The 22437-nt window shown below is 40.4% G+C and overlaps 1 protein-coding gene across 1 annotated transcript; it reads left to right on the forward strand.

Moving 5' to 3' along the window:
- The first annotated feature begins 7273 nt into the window (after positions 1 to 7273).
- LOC149084678 (uncharacterized) lies at positions 7274 to 22285 on the forward strand. The gene is made up of 9 exons (XM_089235103.1): positions 7274 to 7489; positions 10293 to 10416; positions 10560 to 10772; positions 12058 to 12274; positions 15659 to 15899; positions 15989 to 16112; positions 16204 to 16396; positions 16647 to 16854; positions 22116 to 22285. The coding sequence occupies exons 2-9, from the start codon at positions 10300 to 10302 to the stop codon at positions 22210 to 22212; spliced, it is 1410 nt and encodes a 469-aa protein (XP_089091229.1). The 5' UTR covers positions 7274 to 7489; positions 10293 to 10299; the 3' UTR covers positions 22213 to 22285.
- The last annotated feature ends 152 nt before the right edge of the window (positions 22286 to 22437 follow it).

Raw genomic sequence — 22437 nt, forward strand, 5'->3', positions numbered from 1 at the left:
CATTTGTGGCAAAAATGAGACGATGAGTAACCAGGACCGGCGGTTTGTTTACTTGAGCACCAGCACAGTTCAAAAGAAACGAGATAGAACCCCCCCCCCCTCTCATGCACCACATAATAATGCTAAATTATTACAGCGTCACATCGTACACCCGCAATTTGCGATTGTAAAGGCCCATGTAAATTATTTGGCACATTATTTTTTTTATGTAACAAAAAAGGCGCATTAATACAAAACTGGCAATTTCTTGTCACCCCCTCAGAGCTGGTACCCGGTGCGGGCCGTACCCGCCTTCCTACGCCACTGGCTGGAACAGTCCAGGCATCGACGCCGCTGGCCAGAATGCATCACCAATTTCTACAAATTCGCACCATTATGCAACGGTTTCAAACGGCTTTTAATGTGATTGTTTTTTCAAGTTAAGATCTGAAAGAACATTTTTTTTTAATGTGCACTTAACTTAAATGGTTCTAGTATATATATAATGATATACACTGCTGGCCACCCAAATTGCAACACCAAGAAAGACAAGAGATATCGCAACAATATTTATTTTGTAGATAATATGTTGACCAAGCATCAAATGATTAAATTTATAGACTTCTGTGAAGTGTGGTTCCTGCCAAAATCAGTAGCCAGAGTAGCCGCCATTGTTGGAGATCACCGCTGCCACACGCCTCGGCATTGATTCAAAGAGACTTTGGATGTGTTCTTGGGGTACAGCAGACCAAGCAGCTTCCACGCGTTGCCAAAGTTGATCTGGTGTGGCAGCTGGGGATGTAATCTGGGTCAATCGTTGAGCAACCATGGACCACATGTTTTCTATCGGCGAAAGATCCGGAGAGCGAGCTGGCCAGGGAAGCAATTCAATCTGGCGATTGACGAAGAACCTTTGGACAATGCGTGCCACGTGTGGGCGCGCATTATCCTGTTGAAATATGGCTGTGGGCAAGCCCTGAAGGTAAGGAAGGACAACTGGCTCCAACACCTCGGAGATGTAGCGCTGGCTTTTTAAAGTACCGGCAATGCGTACTAGAGGAGTGCGAGAGTGATATCCAATACCGCCCCATACCATAATACCCGGTGCAGGACCAGTGTGGCGGCGCATAACGCAGCTGTTCAGCATCTTCTCTCCACGGTGTCTCCAGACTCGAATCCGACCATCGTGGTGTTGCAGACAGAAGCGTGACTCGTCAGTAAAGACAATTTCATTCCATTGTGCCGTCCACATCCTTCTTTCATCGCACCATTGGCGGCGGAGACGTCTGTCGTTCTTCGTCAAGGGTAGACTAAGCAATGGACGTCTTGCGGACAGACCACTCTGCTGTAAACGGCGTCGAATGGTACGCGCAGACACTGGATGATGCGGTACAGACTGAATGTGCTGTGCTATGATTCGTGATGTGGCTGAGCGATCCGTCACTGCCATACGCACAATACGCCTGTCATCACGTGAAGTGGTGCACTGAGGTGGATGCGATCAAACACGTCGGTCCGTCGTACCCTCCTGCATCCAACGATCACATATCCGCATTACAGTTGTTTGGTTTCGTCCAACACGACTACCGATTTCCCTGAAAGATAATCCACAATCTAGGTAGGCCACTATCCTTCCTCTGTCGAACTCGGATACTTGATCAAACGATGATCGTTTTTTTGAAAAAAACCACAAGAAAAACACAATTGCCGTACTTCAAATCGTCGAAATCTCCAAGCCTTAAATAGCGCTTTGAAGTGGCGCCACAGGCGCGCGTGATGTGCGTCTGCGCTGAAATTCTAATCATTTGCATATCTCACCTCCGCTAATGCAAGTTGTAAATTTCATATTATTTGCATGCTTCCTTCAGGGTGTTGCATTTACGGTGGCCAGCAGTGTATATCGACCCATATTATTCATTTTTTTTTCTTTTTAAAGGGCATTTTGATATACCAGGGCCATAGCGTGGCAGATTTTTTATGGGCCCCCCCCCCCGAAGGGGTTATTATTATGCAATAATAATATACTAAAAAACAATTTAATACATATATATTTATAAAAAAAACTTTTGATCTTCAGCATTACAGCCGTTACTTTTTGAGTACGAACTATCGAGCAATCAATTTCGAACCTTTCTACATCATGGTTTCTCCAGTTCAGAGAATCACAAATATTATTAGGATTTTGGCCTCTACCCGATGCGAATTTTTTGTTAATATATTCATTTAAAACTACGTTAAGAAAAATTCAACATTCTTATATTTTATTCTCACTCTCTTCCATTGGGTCAAAAAAAAATTTTTTTTAATAAAAACTTTTTTTTCTCTAAAAGTGTATCAACCAAAACACCGTCTCAAATAATACATTAGTGAATACTGAAGTTGTGCGATTGCGCCACTAGATGACAGCGAAAATACTCATAATTCCAACAATACGGAAAGTAGTATTAGCTAGGGTTACCAGCTTCGAAACTGAGAAAGAAGGACGCCTACACGCGCACACTGTGATGCTACTTATCTCAATTTACACGATAGATGGTGCCACTATTCCGATTATTAAAACCGGTTACAACGGTAAAATTTTTCCCCATTTTGAAACGGAACTGCTAAAACAAAGCAGAAACAGAAAAAATTCTGGGAATTTCGGTGGCTGTAGGCGAATGCCTGGGGGGGGGGGAGAGAACTACAAAATACTCATATCAATGAAGAAATAAATGTGTTTCAAAATGGAAAAAAAAAAAATTCTAGGAACCTGAAAAAAGGAGAACAAAAGGGCAAATTTTCTGAAACGTAGGAGGACGCTTGAAATGGCATAAAAAAGGAGGACGGTTGGTAATCCTAGTATTAACAAGATACTTCTAGACAACTCCAATTGAATATTTGGTACCATTTTGTTTCAATTACGCACATATAGTAAAGAGTTTGGATTATTAACTACAGAAGAATCTCTTATCCAGTCTGAGACCGAGGACCAAGAGGAAAATACGTTTTAACGAGGGAGAATCGAAACCGGTGCTAAGTTTTATGCAAATTTATGTGTTGTACATTGAACCTCTTCTGTACTTCATAGAGAGAGATTAAAGCTCGAGCACAAGAATACTATTTAAAAATTAGGAAAATAAATGAATTAAAAGTGGAGAGATAGTGGGTTTTTTTCAGAATCAACATGGATTTACATACTACGAATTGCTATACATGCATGCTGTTGTTACACAGTAAAGCCATTTACATCAGAGGTACACAACTTTTTCAATCGTTGGATTAAATGGCTTTTGAGAGATGGGTACAGCTTACGAGCCACAAACTGGTCTGTTTATTTGGATATGCGGAATTGATACTTCCTTTCCGGCCTGTTTAAAGACGGCTGGAAGATAAGCTCGTACTGTATCTCCTCCGAGAAACATGCACTTTCATATGACAGGGGTTATAAACTTTTTTGAGGGATTGATGATTGGGAATCTCGGCCCTATTTAACCCCTTAACGATCAAGGTCGAGATATCTCGGCCCCGCGAAAATGGGCGAATCACTGAAATTCGAACTCTCTCTCACTTCCTTTGGGACTCTTCATTAGTAACCCTCTAAAAGAAACTTGCCTTTCTTTTTTACCACACCATTATATTTTCATTTTTTCTTCCTCGCTACGTGGTTTGACGTTTAAAACAAATTTATATTACGTACATAAGGAAAGAATAACTGGGAGAGGGAAAAAGAACAGAAACCTCTGCTCTCCTCTTATCTTTTCCCCGTTCATTTCCCATGTATAAACAATGATACCAGTTTTTGAGATTTAGTTCTGCTAATTCAACTTATGTCATCCAAATTAGTTGCCAAAAGCTTGTACATAAAGGGGTTAAATACGTTTAAAACAATCGCAGCAACCTTAACAGATCACAAAACATCTTTTTTGGTGTATATGATTTTATAATATTGTTCCGGATAATTTTCCACAAGACTTCGAGGTTGCAAAACAAAGAAGCGGTTCGACGGACAAACACAGATTTATTTACAGAACAGCAAACATCCTTAAGGAGCTTGCAAGATGGGCGGACAGATTTGGCTTGAAATTTAATCTTCAGAAATGTCTATTTACGATAGTAAAAGAAAGGGGCAAAATACCAACGATCCCCTCCATAAAGATGAATAAAAAATCACTAAAATATGTAACAAAATTCAAATACTTAGGCGTAGTCATCAATAGAAACTTTTCATGGACTGACCATCTACAATACATTAAGAACAAAATGGCCAAAAAGACGCAAGAAATTGTTCAAAGATCAAGGGCCACTTGGGGTGTCAAAGCTGAAGTGCTAAAAAAAATTTATTTGGAATGCTTGGAGAAAATGGTAATATATGGGTACGAAATCTGGTACACAAATACAAGAACTCAGGATGACAAATTAATTTCTATCCAGAGGAAAGCTTTAATTGTAATCTCAAAATGCTATATTACGGTTTCTAATGAAGCATTGAATGTACTTACTGGGATACCACCCATACAGATTACGCTTCAAAATCTGCTGAAACGTTACAAATTGCTTCAACTTGGAGAACAAATATGCATTAATCAAAATATTGTTAAAAGAGAGCACATAGAAGAAGATAAGCCGGCTCTAATACCACCGTGGGAGAAAAAGAAGATCGACTGGAATGAAGATCAAAAGGATAGTATGGAAAATTCAATTTACACAGATGGATCCAGGATTGAAAACAGGGTTGGCTGTGCTTATGTGCATTATAAAAACACACAGATTGAAAAGGAGCAACTAACAAGGCTTAGTGATCATAGCACTGTATTTAGAGCCGAAATTACAGCGATATCACAGGCGGTGCAATATACTCATGAAAATCACCTTCAAAATGTGCACATTTTTAGTGATTCGAAATCGGCACTACAAGCGCTAGCAAACCCAAACAATTATAACGAAATTCATCGTACAATACAAAATCTGGCAACGATAAATAATATCAAATTTCACTGGATCAAAGCGCATAATAATAATAAAAGAAATGACTATGTGGATAATAAAGCTAAAGAGGCAACAAAAAAGGACCAAATTGACATTAAAACTAAAATCACTAAAATACAACTTAAAAATGCCATAAAAAAAAATATACAGGATGAATGGCAGAGGCTGTGGAACTCAACTACAAAAGGCAGATTTACACACTCAATAATGCCGAAGGTTAAAACAACCAACATCTATGGAGACTTCTACATCAACCAATTGTTGACTCAACATGGGGCACTGGGAGTCTATCAGGCAAGGTTCCACAGACGAGACTCATTATGTATCTTCTGCAAGAAGGAGGCTAGCGACGCTCAACATATAGTATATAGATGTGAAGCATGGGACAAAGACAGAAAAGAATGCAATTTTAGCGATCACAACATAAAAATCTTAACATTGGTGAAAAATAAGAAAATAGCAAATTTCTTAAAATCCATCATGCAAAAAAGCGTGGAATATTATATACATCACCAATAATGTCCTATTTTATGACAAGGTTTAAATGAATACATAATATATATGATATATTTGTTTTAAATATATAGATATTATTGAAAAGTTGAATAATTGTAAGGTGTTAATACAACATTGTATATAAGTGCATTTGATGAATACGAAAAGGATTTTCTGATTTAGACTGTATTAGCGTATACCATTTTTCAATGTAAAGTTCTCACTTTGATCTTTTTTGTTGCTGAGTTATACTGTAAATTTTAATTATACGTACTACAATTTTTTTTAAATTTATGTCATATACTGATTTTTTACGAAAATATGTAAACTTTTGTTCGTGATAGCATGTGTGGAGCAGTGCACATAAAATATATGTTAATATCTAATACATGGTTACAATGCATAAAATCGACTGAAATATAACTTGTAGTACAGTGTTCTTCGATCTCGTGCAAAATTAGCTGATTGACGGACTGATTTGCTTCGTGTATTTCAGCTGACCTGATGTGTGTATAGGTTTTTTTTTTTTTTTTTTTTTTCTTTCTTTCTTTTTCTCTTTTTTTATGTTGAAAGATCAAATGATTGTCGGACTCATGTGTGATATGTGAATGTGTATCTACAGTGTGATAATTACAATGTAAAATATAATACTTTAGTGAAGCAATTATTATAAACCCCAGGGACACTAAATTGCTGCTCGCGAGTTGTTAATGGTTGCTCCCTGGGCCAAGATGTAAAGTTGATTTTTTTTTTTTTTTTTTTTTTTTTTTGTGGAGAAAATAAATGCTCCCTTCGGGGAACCCCGTATGGCGAACTATGTTTGCCGGGCCGGGGGTTAGTATCTCTTACAGAACAGCAATTTACACGTATTTACAAGCTAATCAGAGAGCTTTCAACTTTCTCGTAAAGTTTAAACACAACTGACTGTTCATCGAATCTCTCTATTCGAGTCTCTTGGAGCCTGTCCAGCCTCTCTCAGTCTGCCATCTTGTGAGCGCCACGGTATTTATAACCCCGACAGAAACTTCGAGAAATAGAACATTCCACAAAATTCTATCTTACAGTTTCCTAATCGGCGGAGCTACTGTACGGAGGGGTTGGAACACTGTCTGGGGGGGATGGGGGGGGGGAGGGCGGGGCTTTCTAGAATGTTCCCGCCAATTCTCCACCAATCGCATGCCTATGCGCTAGACCGAAACCGGTATCAACTGATTTCGACATTTAGAGAGCCATCAGAAGAAATCGCGCCATCTATCGTCGATAGTTCGTAACAATATATAATGGTTGCTTATTTACTGTGCTGCAGCAGCAGCACTGGTTTTTTTTTAACTTTTGTGTCACAGCAGAATGTCAGGTTGAATTTAGCGCACACCGGTTGAGTTTTGACATTTTTTACTCTTACCACAATCATTTCACACCCGCATGCAGGCTTTGCGATCGGGATCTAAAAATTATAGCCGATTCAGAGCAGCGTCTTGTTCTAGAATTCGGTGCGTAGAGACTTCATGTGGTAGCGATACGCTTTTGCCGTCGTCTTGGCACCATCTGACGAGAACTGATTTAGACGCAGATTAAACAGGCTTTCAAACCCATGAAAACCTCGATGATGTTAGCGAATGTCTTATCGACGTGGAATAACTCGGCTCTGTGGTTGTTACCACTTGGCATTAATGATGACAAAATTGTACTTTTTTTTACTTGGTATGTTTGGAATGCTTCGATGTATAAAGTTTTTGTGTTGAGCATGTACACACAGCACACACCCAAAGTAAAAAACACCACCTGTCGTTGTTTTACGAATTATCACTTCACCATTTAAAAAAAAAAAAAACCTGATTTTTTTATCGTTTTTTCCGATAAAATGCCAAAGAAAATTGACAACGGAAACTGAGACACATGTTCGAATAGCCTGATGTAAAAATCGTTATCATTACTGTGGAAAAAAAGTCCTTAACAGCCGCGAAATTCACCCAAGAAACTTTTCTTTCCTTCTAGAAGTAGCTGACGGCCATCAGCTATAAGGAAGATATTCATCCTACTTCGAATACGTGTAAGCTGAAAATTTACAAATATTTTCTACATTGTTATTTGTTATTAAAAAAGAAGAAGAAAATTTAGGTTATCTTTAAATTTGCATGTTTTTTTAATTATTGAATATTTTCGTTTACTTTTTTTTCGACGTCAATACGTCTTTTGAATTAGGCTTTACCTGATTCACCTTATACTGAGTTGTGATTTGACCTTACGGAAACCAATCGAATTTCTGAAAATCCGTGCGTGACTTCGAGCGCTCATAATTATTTCAAGCAATACATGGCGTATATGAGTGATTTTGGTGTCTATGGATAGATCTTGTCTATGGATAGATCTTGTTTAGATGGAAAAAGATCGCTTACCACCGGACAGTAAGGACGTGTGGAAATTCGCTCCCCGGATAGCTCCCCGGATAGTTTAGATGAATCTAACGATACCCTTTATTGATGTGAACACTTCTTAAGATGTCCATATTAGGGCAGAGCCGCCTTTAGGGGCTGTGCGACGGGTGTGGCAGCCCCATGGCTCTCCACATCCTGTAGCGGGGCCCCTAGGCTGGGATCTTTTGCGGGCCCCTTATGTAGTTAATTTATAGCGTGAAAAAGAAAAAAAATGATGATAATCGTCCCGGGCCCTAGGGCTAGAGTCCTGTCAGCCCCCCTATGTGGGGGCCATGGGCAACACCTTGCCCCGCGCTTTGTAGGGCTCCACATTCACGCTTAATTATTGGAGGCTTTTTCATCAATTCCGAATTTATTTCTCTCAATAATTCTGAATTTTCACCAATTCTGGAATTTTTTCTTCCGTTAGTTCTGAGTTTTCATCGATTCCAGATGATTTTTTTTTCATCGATTCTGGATGATTTCTTTCATAAATTCCGGAATGGTTTGTAATTGCGTTAATTGATGAATTTTTCATCAATTTTTGTGTTGATTTCCATTTAAATGTGTGTTAGTTCTGAATTTTCATCTCTCTGAATTCTGGTTTTTTACCCACCGTTAATTCTGTATTTTCATCAATTTTATGGTGATTTCTTTCATTAATTCTGCATTTTCATTGGTGTTGCTTTTCTTTCAATTATTTTTAATTCATCAAGAGCTTAAAATTTTCATTAGTTTCATTAGAAGCCAGGGATCTACAAATATATCTCATTCAGACGGGGGCATCGAAAGTGTTTCGAACATGTGGGTGCTCATCTTTTTTCTCTCGTATGTTCAAAATTACCTTTAGTGTGTTGCATTTTTCGTCAGTTTTTAGTGCTAATTTACATTTTGCTCATGGATATATCTCAGCATTCCCCCCTGCACATTCTGAAATAATATATGCCGATTCCCCCCCCCCCCCCACAAATATATAAAATCGGGGCAAAAGGAGTGGGTCCTAAACATTTTTGGGGCCCGACATTGTTGAGACGCTCCTCTGGCTGTCATATTCGCATCGGTTCCCCGCGTCTGGTAAGGGCGGCTCTGTATTAGGGCACCAGACTAGCTGTATTGCACAAAAATTTTCTACTTTCGAAACTTTTAAGCATGTCACGCCATTAAATCAGGAAGTTCAAGGTGTTCTTAGAAGCCAGTGGGATCTACGAACATATCTCATTCAGACAGGGGCGTCGAAAGTGTTTCGAACCTGCGGGTGCTCGTTCGTCCTTTGTTTTCCATAGGAAATTTCTGTTAATCAATCAATTCAGTCTGGGGTGCTCGGACCATGCTGCAAATCACTTTGGGTGCTCGAGCAACACCAGCATACCCTGCGCCAACGTATTTGCACTCAGAAAAATCCAATGATACAAATAGTACAAGTACAAATACAACGCCTCAACAGGCAAATTGCCCAACGAGGTGGCTGACTTAAGAACATCATGGATCCCCGAGCCATTTTTTGGAGGCCCTACCTACTACTGCACCCTCCCCGTTTTGGCAGAAAATTTGGATGATCTCTATTTAGTATGTCGGTGATAAATCTTGTAACCTTGTCCTAACTTAACCACACGTTAGAAAAGGAAGAAAGGGAGAGAGAAAAATAGAAGAAATGAAAAAATAAATAAATAAATAGAAAAAGGGAAAACAGTGTAATAGATAAGTAGAAAATAGAGCGTATAGTAGATTTCTCTTTTCATCCCTCATCCAATGAGGGGTTCTCGCGGCTTGCCACTTGCTTTCCGACCCCACATTGTACGGTGAAAGTTGTTTGTTTTGGTGAGCTCTATCTCCCCTTACAGGTCTGACCATCAGTTTGTTTACATCCTGTATAGTAGAAAGACACATTATATGTGTGAGGGAGGGAATCATGTAAAGGAGTATAGAAAGAATGGGAAAGAAAAAAGCAACAACTTCATTCGATTCTCACATAGGGTTACAACAAAGCTTCGCGATGGTGAGGAGAGAGGAAAGAAAACACAGAGAATTTGATTGAATTTATTCCACCGGTGTTTGGACGAAATATTTCGTCCGTTATCGTAAAAGTAGTTAATAGTCCGTTATGGTGTGAAGAAGTTATCTAGTTATGAAAGACGTATTCACGTTTTAAACTTGCGAGCCCCCACTTCATTCTTTCCAGGGGCGTACGCAGAATCGGGGGAATAAACATTTTCTTCCCGAGAAATTTTGAGTTACCACCCTTCAAAAAAGCATTTAAATTAACAGAAATTGGTTAAAATACTATATTAAAAGTATTTTCTTTCGATATCTTAATTTCTTTGCTGGAATATTAATTATTTTTCCTTCTGATTTGACCGTGCCCCCCCCCTTCCCGCGTACGCCTCTGGTCATAGCGTCTGGTATTTATGTAATTTTTTTTTTTTTAATCTATGACTACAGTAACAAGATGGCCGGACCTTCATTGATTCTGCCCTACCTTCTGCCTATGCTGCTGGGTAGAGCGATCGATCTACACAACTACGAAATCGAAGCTAACGTTTACGATGAAGTCAACTACACGGAAGTGAGTATGGAAACTGTTTAGCGTTTTTTCTATGTGAAGAAATATCAAGAGTTTTCTCCATTACACAAAGAAGAATTTAAGTCATTAAAACTTATATGTACATGTTCCTTATAAAGAATATATATTTGATTAATACTTCGCAGACTCAGCTGAACGTACTGAACGCCACGTACCACGTTGTCAACGGTGGATCTTTTCCATACGAATATTTCGGGATGCCGATCGACATCGTTCTACGGATAAAGGCCGGCTACCTAAGCTCCAAGTCCGGAGCGTTGGGACTAGACGGACTATTGAAGGACTTGTCGAAGATGCACAGCAGCGCCGTCGTAGCGGCAATGGTTGTCTACAGCAAGGTAAAAACTCAACTCATAATACCCGAAATTAAATATGACCGATGTAGAACAGGGCCGGCTTTAGAGTAGCTTGGGGTCCAGCGCAAAGTGATGTTTTCGGGCTCTCATCTAACTTGAAATGCATGCTTACCAATTCACATTCTTACTCTGGAGCTGTTTTTCTCAAACTTTTCCAGCCCATGGTCGGTCCCCTTTGGATCATATTTTCTTCTTCCCCCTGTCTTTTAATGCCCCCCCCCCACCTCATCCAAGAGCAAGTTCTTTTCTACTTATATAATTGGAATTAATAAAAACAAAATTTAAAAATATTGAACCAAAATTTTATAAATAAGATCCTCTCGAATCCTGGGCCAGGCACAGATCCAGAAGGTCATCTATGCCCATAGACTAAAGATATAATTCTAACTAATTCAAATATAGTATTCTAACTCTGTGTCTATGCCGCCTCCAGTCCAGAGGTTAGGAAGCTGGCTTCTGACTGTGCAGGTCTGGGTTCGGGCATGGATGTTTACCAACACAAATTCCCAGGACAGATCATGAAGATCTTTTAGGAATACGTGACGATCACGTTATTATTATGTAAGGATCCAAGAAGGATCATCCTTCCCAAGAGCCGAATTATTTGGGAAAAATAGGTCTGTGTGTAAAATGCTGGACGATCCACGCAACGAACCTATAATCGACCCTCGCGACACATCACCCCGAGTCCTCGCTTACCCTGGGTTAGAGTTCAGTCAGCTTTTTTCCTTCTTGCATTTTATGCATGGCCGTCTCAATATTATGGGAAAAGTGATGTTATGAGGAAAAATATTAGCTGGAAGTAAAGTGTATAACATCTTACATATTTACGCACTTGCATTTGAAAATCATAGAACCAGATCTCATCGTGCAGGGGCCCCCCATAGGTATGTTGCCTCGGGACATGCCAACATGGGCCAAGGGTAGATAGCTCTATGGATAGCTCTGCTGGCTTCTGAAACTAGTCACTTTTTTTTTCTCCTCCCACCATACTTTACTTAAAAATCTTTATCTCTTTATTCTCTCTGTGGTCCCTTTCACCACTTGTCGTGGCTACCCTGTCATCTGATTTCCACCTGCCATCAAAATATCCCGATGCAAGGAGGCAATGTGACCCCAGGTTAAGAACCCCTGCTCTAGGGAATAACATACCTATATGTATGCAACGAATTTCATCGTTTCATTTTCGTTGAAACGACGTTCTAGGGCTTCCTCAGCCCTAGAACATGGATGAAGACGAATTGTTTTTCCCCCCCATCGTTTTTAGGTAAGAAGAGACCTGCCACCGGACGCAAAGTTGCTCGACGGTTGGAAAGACAGGATACCCAAAAATAGCACTCATTATGCCTCGCAGATGACGTACGGTGGTTGGGTGTCTATCCTCTACCAGTTCCGCTGCAAGATTGCGTCCGACGTCCCGAGTGTGTACCAGACCGTCGTCGATGTTCTCGGAAAGTCTGGCCAGCTGCAAGACAACAGCAATGGTAAGATTCTGAACGTTTTTATTCTTACGTCAAGGGTTACCAGATTCAGAAACTCGGAAATGAAGACACGCGCTCATACCCTCTTGCTTCTGTTTACAACAGGTGGCGTCACTGTACTGAATATTTCCCCAACCAAAACAGTACTGCAATTGTTTTTTTGGCTTTTTACCATCAGACGAACAACATTCTAATTGCATTGCATGAATTGATATATTCATCTCTTATGCCTGGAAATTACGAATTCATCGTTTCCACCTGATCAATCTTGACTTTAGGCAAGTGTCGAGGTATCATCTAAAGAAAAAAAAAATTTAACATTCTCTCGAATTGTAAATGAATTCACACTATATGAAAGCGGTATATTGCACAGTTGAACGACCAATGGTGATATTAAGACAGATGCTGTGGTTCTCTTCTTCCAAAGTTTTCTTTGGACTTGTCTTCTTCACATATGTGGAGATACACTTGAAAGGATGGAGTTGTGGGCACGATGATGATGATGTAAAGGCTGGGGATGGACACAATCAGGCCTGTTCCTCGTTAGTTCGAGCCCTGGGAAAATATGAATTTTTGGGGGGCCCCTGATATAAAGTGCCGAGACAAAGAAATACGCAGGGGGCATGTGGGCTGTGCCTAAAAAATGCAAAAGCATCTAACTTTGGGGCTGAAAACTTATGGGCACTGGCCCACGTGCTCCGTTTGCCCATGCTAGAAACAGGCGCCAGTTGCGATAATGATGTCAATTCATGTGTATGAATATATATTGTCAGTCGGCTCCACCATTGAGCTAGAGAGATATTGCCTCCCCACTATCTCCGTCCATGATTTTTTGAACTACAATGGAATGCATCAGTGATTCTCAAACGTTTTGACGCACAACTCCCTCCCCCATCACAAGAATTTTATCGGCAATCCTCTGCACGAGACCATATGTCCCGTTTTTCCAGCACATTCTCAATTTTTTAGCTTTTCTTTTTTTTTTTTCCAACGTGCTATCCCGAAAGCACTTTTCAGGATACCTGTTAATCTCGATTTGCCCCGATCAATGATAAATGAAATCAAATTATTTTTCAATATTTTGTCGATAGAATTGTTTTGTTATAAATAAAATTTCAAACTACGCACATGTTTTGAATCCTTGGATGGAATTTCACTCATTTTAGCTCATCACTAAGCTTGTAATACATTTGTTTCCTCAGCACACGCCAAACAGTAGGCTCGAAAACGCTCTGATTACAGGCTAACATCATTAAAACGAAAGAACTCAGAAAGCTTTCTGCTTACTAGACGCCATTTCATTTCTGAACGAGTCATAAACGACAAACTAGCGTCATTAATTGTTCATAATCGAAAGCATAGATTTTTTTCCCCCTTTATATTCACATATTACTTATTATTCTGTGTTTTTAATTTTTAAAAATACATACTTTCGAAATCAGAAGATTGTTTCTGAAGCACCCAGTACAAGTATTAACTGAATATATATTGATTGTTGTACTTGTGGAATTTGACAAAATTACATTAAATGATACATGTATTGTAAGTAGCTGCTCAGCGCTGAGTCGAGATATTCTTTAGTTTGCGATATTTTAAAAAAATATCGCCGCCCCCACCACCCGCCCAGGGATGCTCTACCCACACTTTAGGAACCACTGGAATACATGAAGCCGTGGCAAGAATAACATCTGCTGTGCTGAGATTTGAAATGGTGGCGTTTGGTCTAAAAAAAAAATTCCGGAAACTTCTCTGAAAAAATGAGGGCAAAAGACAGAATTTCTTCAGAAGACGCTAAAAATGACACAAAAAATGAGGACGTGTGGTAGCACTATTCTTAAGGTCTTAAGGCTAGGGTGACCATACGTCCCGTATTTCCCGGAACAGTCCGGTATATTCTGTTTTTTTGGTCGTCCCGACTTTTTGGCAAAAGTGTCCCGGTTTTTCCCGTATTTTACACGAAGCCTACTTAAATTTTACTCTTTATTGAAGTCAAAGATTGACATTAGTTTTCAACTCATAAATTATTTTATGATAATTACAACTAGAAAAAAGAATATTAATCTCCCACATTCGTCTTGGTGAACGTTTTTCTTCGTGGAATTCATTTTAATTCACTTCAATTTGCAGTAACGGTTTATTTCTCGCCATTTTGATTTTTCTGTAATTTCAACAATATTTGGCAACTTTGTTTGCTTTTGGCATCATTTTTGGCGATAATTGGCGACTTCCCGTATTTGGAATCCCAATGCCCCGTATTTCTCTCGAGGAAATATGGTCAGTCTACTTAAGGCAATACCTTCTAAAGCAGAAGCTTTCTGCTCTAGAAGGTGTTGCTTAAGGCCATGTCCACACTCGCATACAAAGTCGCAGTACACGTTGTCAAATTGTCAAACATATCCTTTGCATGGCTTTTTTGGTAGACAATTGTGAAGTTAAAACTCACATGAACTCATATTAAATATATATTTATATCGGGTTTCAGTACTTAATTTTCTTACAACTGATAGGATGACTAAAGTTGCGGCATTTATCATGCTTCATTCAAAAAACAGAAGCTATGATTTTTTCCCCCCGATTTACTACATAATGGGAGTATACGGGGTAAATGTCTCAGAAATATAGCTCCCGGACGAGAGTGATGATAGCACGTTTCAAGACAAAAAACGTTTGCAGTGAAACCCACTTATTCGAAGGATATTGCGCATAATCTCACTTCAGATGTCGCCATAATGTGGGAATCTTGCTCACACCATGAAGTGTGATAGAGAAATTTTATACACACGGTATGAGGGAGAAGAAAAAATTTTCTCCTTCGAGTCAATGGGCAAAAAACTTTCGGGCAACAGTTGGGCTTCAATAAATGACTTTTAGAATGTTCACTTTGGTTACCCCATTTTCCAAGCAATGCGTTTCACATATGTTTAGTCCTTTGCTATGGTTTGTCACTTCTTCAATCCTGCCAGTATATAGCGAAAACGCGGGCAGCGCCGGGTATTAAAGCTGGTATTAGGCATAGGCGGATTTGACTTGGAAGTCTGGGGAGGGGGGGGGCAACGTCATTATTGCTGGGGGGGGGCACGATGATGATGATGTCAATTCATATGTACATATATACATTAGATCAGTCGAATCCACCTTTGACGATCCCCCGGTATCTCCACCCATGGTATTAGGATTGGATTGGATTTTGATTTTACTGGTGCAAGCCAATTAGGTCATATACCAATTAGGTCAAGCTGCTAGCTGGTATTATATAAAAAGCTATATAATACGGTACCACCATAAATATCTAATAGTAGTTTTGTTGAATGCAAAGATATGAAATGGAATATGCAGATCTCTCTAATGTTAAATAAATAATTAGCGTGTCTTAATGTCTTTCGCTAGAGCTTTGGTTCAAGGTGAAGGAGGCCGTCGAAAAAAACGAGAAGGTACGAGGTGAAGTCACGATTGTCACTCGCATCTACTCGTCAGTCAAACTTCCTACTTTAGTTGAAACTCCCTCCGAGCTCACGAGGGCCGTAAAAAACCTGCCAAAATATATCGAGGGACCAGGAATTCCTATATTCATGCATCTGAAACCCCTGGCCGAAGTTGACCCAACTTTCCCGTCGGTCAAGAGAAACGAGTAAGCCGTGTTTTACTTTAGCTGTGTGACTCGAACAATTTCTTCATTAACCCACAAGATAAAGATAACCTTCAATTTCTATCTCGCAGCGAGCTGTCTGGAGATCTGAGGAAATTGGACTACATGTGGGAAGACGTCATGCACTCCAAATCAAAAGTCATGAGATGGCTACAGAACACGGACGTGATCTTTGAAGAGGAGGAAGAAGACAGGGTGAGATTGAATATTTATAAACCATGAAACAGATATGGCTGGTTTTTTTGGACTGTATAAGGTATACATATGGATGTGGTTTTTCTCGCAGGTGTATTTGTTTCTGGAAAAGGTTAATCAGTGCATCAGGTTATTCCGACTTATGATCGCGGACATCAGTCTCTACAAGAGGGTCGAGAAGTCTTCCTTGCAGAAAGCTTTCGACACTTACAAGAAAGGTCTGGAGCTGGACAAGGCCAGCAAGTCATATGACTTCATGTACCGTAGGCTGAAGGAAGAATTGGGTATGTTATATACGCACACCCACACGTGCAAAAAAACTGCTTCTCTTTCTCATAATTATTCAATGACATAATAGCAGTTGAGATTATTAATACTGTAGTTTCCACAGTAGCCATTCGTCGGAGTTAATACTGCGTTATTGAAATCTGTCGATTTTTATTGAAATTATATTATTGAAATGTATGCATGTGTGTGTCGGGGTACTTTTTTGACCACTTACAGTCGTTTTTTTTCCTGATCTCTCTTTTGTAGATGTCACTTGCGAGAGGAGTTTCCTCAAAGGCATCAAGGGATTGCTCAAAGTCTACGATGACGAGCACCGTTTCTTGGGTGAGGTCAAAGGTATCGAGGAATGCAAGACAACGTGCATGGACGAAAGTCGATGTCGATCGATCGGTTTCGGGGAATCGGTATCCCAAATGGACGAAAAAACCGGGCAATACATCAGCAAGAAAAACCAGTACGTATCTGGTACTTCTCTCTCTCTCTAAACGAGAAATCTTATGTACACAGTATTATACTGAGGACGAGCAAAGTATACATAGGTAAGTAGGGTGAATCACCTCTCCGGTGATGGTAACGGAACAGTTATTAGTGCAGTGCGCAATGGAGCAGGGAATAAATATAAAATTATGTTTAAAATTAGATAAACCCATGATATACTGCGAAATGTGTACGGAGATGGTGTTGTATCTCGCAAGACAGTATTTCAGTTCGTGGTCCGTACTAGAAACAATAAGTTTCTTCTTCAGTAACGATTGGCGGTAAAAACGTGGTATCATTCTTTGCCGTATCAATGAAGTCGCCACATTGCTGTTTTTGTTCGTCGCTTAAGGCCTCCTCACACGGGGATACTGTAGTCTCACGCCTACGAAACCACACATGCACCTCGTCCATATTCCTCTGTTGAACTTCTAACGAATTGGTACATGTAGGAATGAGTGTGCAGGGGCGTCGGAAGTGTTTTGAACCTGTGGGTGCCGGTCTTGAGATTCATGTAGGAAATTTAGATTTTTGAATCAATTCTGTGGGTGCTCGGACCCGTTCTACAAACTTCCGTGGGTGCTCGAGCACCCACAGCACCCCCGGCTTCGACGCCACTGTGAGTGTGTATGTATAGTGAACCTTCGGTGAAGTAAGTTTTGTTTCTGTGCAATGCTTGTTATGTGTAGTGTGCTGCCATCTGCAATAAATTTTTTTCAACTATGAGTGGAGGGTGATGAATGAAGAATTGTAACGTTGTAGGCTTGTTGCTCTCTGCGGCCAGAGTCTCACGACTGATAGGAGCCTCGGTATCCAGAGCCTCAAAACACGTATATTTCTATGGAGCTCCTCACACGAGGATATTGGTGACGAAATATCCAACGTGACGGAATTCACTTAAGACTTCTACATGCTAGTCGGAATAAACATTTGTAGCGCGACTCCATAGTATTTCTTCATATTTCCGTTAACTAGGTTGTACGATGGGGGTGACCACGCATTGGATTTAACTTGTATTTTTAAAAGAAATATGCTCCCTCTCAGACCCCAACTCGATTGGAATGCGTGTAATATATATACAGGGTGATTCAAACTCAATGTACAAACTTTTAGGGGAGGTAGAAAACACAAAAAACAAAACAGAATCACATAGGAATGTATCATCGGAAAGCCCAACTTGATCATCTGGAGGATAAACGGAGATGCAGAAATGACAAGCCAATAACGGGGAGAAAAACTATTTCCTTGACGATACTTTACACGAGGACAGTCACGACCTCCTATATAACCTATCTAGTTGGTCTAGTTATCTAGGTGGTCGTGGGACAGTACGTGTACACGTTAAGTTTCACAAGTGCTCAAAGTTCTTATCATCCACAGTTATGCACGCTTCACAACGGCGACGCATTGATTGTCGAAACCTTTCGGAAATACCCGGCATTTCGTGGATGTTTGCAGCTGCGACGTGGATGATGAGAACTTTGAGCACTTGTTGTGAAACTTAACGTGCACACGTACTGATCTCGTGTAAAGTGCCACTGAATAAAGAGTTTTTCCACCCATTATTCACTTGTCATTTCTGTATCTTCGTTTATCCTCCAGCTCAGGTTGGGGGGTTTCGGGTCATAGATTCCTATGTAATTCTGTTTTGTTTTTGTGTTTTCTACCTCCCCCAAAAGTTTGTACATTGAGTTTTGAATCACGCTGTATATGGGTCAGGCACAGTGGGAGGATAACGACAACCCCAAGATATGCACAGCTATATTTTTTCTCTCCGCGCTTTCTCTGCTCTTATTAAAATAAAGATTCTTCATTTTATAGAACTACCACTCACTCAAAATAACGGGTATTCACTCAAAATTATAGAAATTGACTCTAGGTAATCGCTCGCTTATCAAGGCTCATATATTACTCAAATTGTGTGTGATGCCATAATATAGGTATGCCAGCAGTTACTCCAGAAGTTAATTCCAGGTAAGTGTTTTTTTAGTTCCTCATTCCGTAGAATGCGATGAATTTGGAATACGGTTCCAATAATTCTGTGGCCGAAATAGTGCCGTCTTAACGCATGGGCCCGGGGGTTTTCATGAAAATGAAAACGGCCAAATTTTCGAGAGTGAGCATGTAAATTTGTAGGTAGGTTTCTCACCAGGTGGGGGAAGGGGGCTCAGAAAAATCTCTTTGCCCGGTCCACAATGCTCTTAATACGACACCGTGCCGAAACAATAGTCTAGAATGAATAATCTTTTTAATGTGTGTGTGTGTGTATGTATGAACATACTTGGGGCAAAAACTAGAGGGGGGGGGGGAGTAGACGGGTCTGATGGCCCGGGCGATGGACCATAAGGGCACCGAATTCACCCTTTAACTGCTTCTTCTACATGGCATGGAGCGCCAAAAAGCCGGTTTCCCAGAGTGACTAGATCAAAGTACAACTCGACCTCGACTCGTTCAAGTCAACTCACCTCTCAGGTTGTTTCTACGGATTGATGACAAAGGGGGGAAGGGGGGAGTTTGAAGGTTGCTTACGTCATCGACCACGCTTTTTGAAGATATGAGATATTCTAAGCTGCTGACGAAATTTTGCTGACAAGGGATGGGGGTGGGGGTCAAAAAGGGCTAAAAAATCTACTTACGTAATACTTGAATGGCCCCTTTCTACTTGTTGCAGGCCGATGAAATTAATTGGAAATTTCCGGCATAAACGGGAGAAATGATTTGCGAACTGGCGAAAAATATATATGTGTATATATTTTGAGGAAAATTTGTCCTATATAATCTTTGAGCATGGCTACAGCAGCCGTAGAAAGCAGCTTCTAGTCAAATCACGAACGCAAAAGAAAGCATCATGCCGAAGCTAGCGAGAGCACGGAATAATTAGAATGCCGAATAGATGCCAGTACAGAGTGATTCAGAAAAAGGTGGGAAAATCTTTAAGGGATGATAGTACACACCAATACAAACAATTGCCATCAAAGAATGCACGGTCTAACGCGAAACGCGCTAGTGCGTTTCGAAACGGCCGCTCCGCAAACGTTGAAACATCATTCCTGTCGAAATTTATCGGGAGAAAAAGAACATCACATGAATGCAAATGTAACCTGGGGGAAGAAGAAGAAACCGTATGCAAATCTGCGTCACAGTAAATAAAAGGCGCGGACGCCAGTCCTGTGAAGTTGTACTTGAAGAAGTTGGGGTGCGGTAGCCCGGTCGATAAGATACTTGCCTAAAGTACCAAAGGATGTTTAGAGGTGTCACGAGTTCGATACCCGGTTTGTCCTTGTCAGAAAACTTTCCTGACACAGGGGTACAACAAAAAACGGCGACTTGACCGCAGCAAAAAATTGCTACCGCAGGGAGTCCCCCATCAAGGGGTTAGCGCACCAACCTCTCGATGAGTATAAAAAACAAGCCTGCCATTTGGAATCGGAAATAAATTGTAGGTCCCGGTCTAATTAGCCCTCGTGTGCAGAAAATGACCGCGGTTCGACAAAAATGATCATAATAATTAAAGTCCTGTGAAGTTATTCCAACGTGCAAAACGATCCTAACAGTTGTAATGGCGCTCTTTAGTAGTACTGAAAAAACAAACATGCATTTCATTTACGGAGCTGCAAACGGAAGTACCACAGACGACTTGCATCAGACCGGGAACCAAGAAAGGATCCCGTTTCGCACAGCTGCCGATGCAAGAGCTCAAATGTTTTCGAATTGGGCAACCACCTGTGGGGGGAAACGCTCACCGTACATTCGTGCTGCCTCTGCGGTACTTAAGTTTGCAGCTCCATAAATGAAATACATGTCTGCTTCTTTCAGTATTACTAAAGTGCTCCTTTATTCCGTATATTACAACTGTTAGGATAGTTTTGCACGTTGGAATATCTTCACAGGGTCCACGCCTTTTGTCTACTGTGACGTAGATTACATTTGCATGCATAGTGTTGTTTTTCTCTCGATAAATTTCAACTGATGCCGTTTTAACGTTTGCGGAGTGGCAGTGTTTCGAAACGCGTTAGCACGAGTTTGCGTTTCATGTAAGACCATGCATTCTTTGATGTCGATAATTGTTTGTATTGGTGTGTACTATCACCTCTTAAAGTTTTTCCCATCTTTTCTGAATCACCCTGTATTTAAGCTACTAGAAAACTCCGAATAAAGCTTTGCGATCGGAGACGTCCGAAGTGTTATGCACTTGTGGGGATGCCTGGCTCGACATCTATATTGCAAATTTTGATTTCTGAATGAATTCTGGGGTGCTCAGACATCAGAATGCTGTGAGCGCTGAAGCAGCATTTCCGGCTCCGGCGCCTCTGTTTAAGAATGTTCTTAAAAACTTTAGGGCTTTGATGCGTGTGGGCCTTGATTTTCATTTCAATTCGTCTCACCTTTGCTCAGTTGAGGTTGAGATCAGAATTCTAGGTAGACCACGACAGTCGTTTCACACCCACCCCCCTTTTTTTTGTATTTCTGTTTAACAGATGCAGTTCTGCATCACGTCAATCATCGGTTCCATATAAAGCGGGCAGTTTCACGAAACAGAGGCCACCTGTTACGTTGATACTGACGGCAATTGCGGATAAAATTAACATTCCTTTTTATCTTCTCAGCGTTGATCTGGGCAGGGGCATAGGAAGTGTTTTAGATCTGTGTTTTCTGGACTAGTGCTTTGTGTAGGAGATTTTGATTAATGAACTAATTCTGGAAGAAGGGGTGCTCGAATCCATTCCACGAAATGCCGTGAGTGCTAACGTTGGTGCCCACTGTACCATTAGCTTCGACACCATTTTGTGTGAGGAAAATATTCTGTTCCTCTCGCTCCCAGGATTGCTGCACAATCCCCCTTTTTCCTCAACTTTTGAGACTCACTCACCTCCAGGGGCTTGAATAACGTTAGCATGCGCTGAACATAAAAGTCATTTGTGACTCTAGGTTCAATAACAAAAATTATTTGTCTTGACTGCGCTATCACTCCTCTCATTTTGGCTCTGGACATTCCATTTCCGGGCCATTTGGCTAAGGTCAGGGATATTCGAGTCCTGACGTTTCCACCCACATCTGCTGACAGCATCTGCAGGTGCTGTTATTCAACCTTCGAAAGATGCCAATGTAATACTTTAGCAAGCATCATTCGATTTGATGTTGCTATGCTATCAAACGCTGTACTTATATAAAAATAATAGATTATTCTAATTTTAATCCTTATTCTTTCATGCACTTTTTTTTTTTGTTTTCTTTTAGGTGTTGGTTGTATTACAGAAGCACGAGCACGGCACCAGTTGTGATGAAGAATGACTTGTACGGGGATCTGCATGTTCACGACATGTTCTGTTTGTGAAAAAAACTCTGGCAACAATTTTGTTTTTGGACTAATGTGCAGTTATTCAATTAAAATAATAATTTACACCTGATTCCGGTTGACAAAGAAAAAAAAAATACAACGAATTTTTCAGTTTTTAACATTTCGAATACATCTGTAATAACTAGAGCCCGGATTATATGCATTTGCATATTTTGGCTTTTTCCAGCATTAATGCATATAAATGCATAAAATCAAAGAATT

The sequence above is a fragment of the Pholcus phalangioides genome, unplaced genomic scaffold (assembly GCF_987345545.1).
Source record: "Pholcus phalangioides strain wild (caught in Gottingen) unplaced genomic scaffold, Ppha-v1.0 ptg000008l_1, whole genome shotgun sequence".
Taxonomy (NCBI): domain Eukaryota; kingdom Metazoa; phylum Arthropoda; class Arachnida; order Araneae; family Pholcidae; genus Pholcus; species Pholcus phalangioides.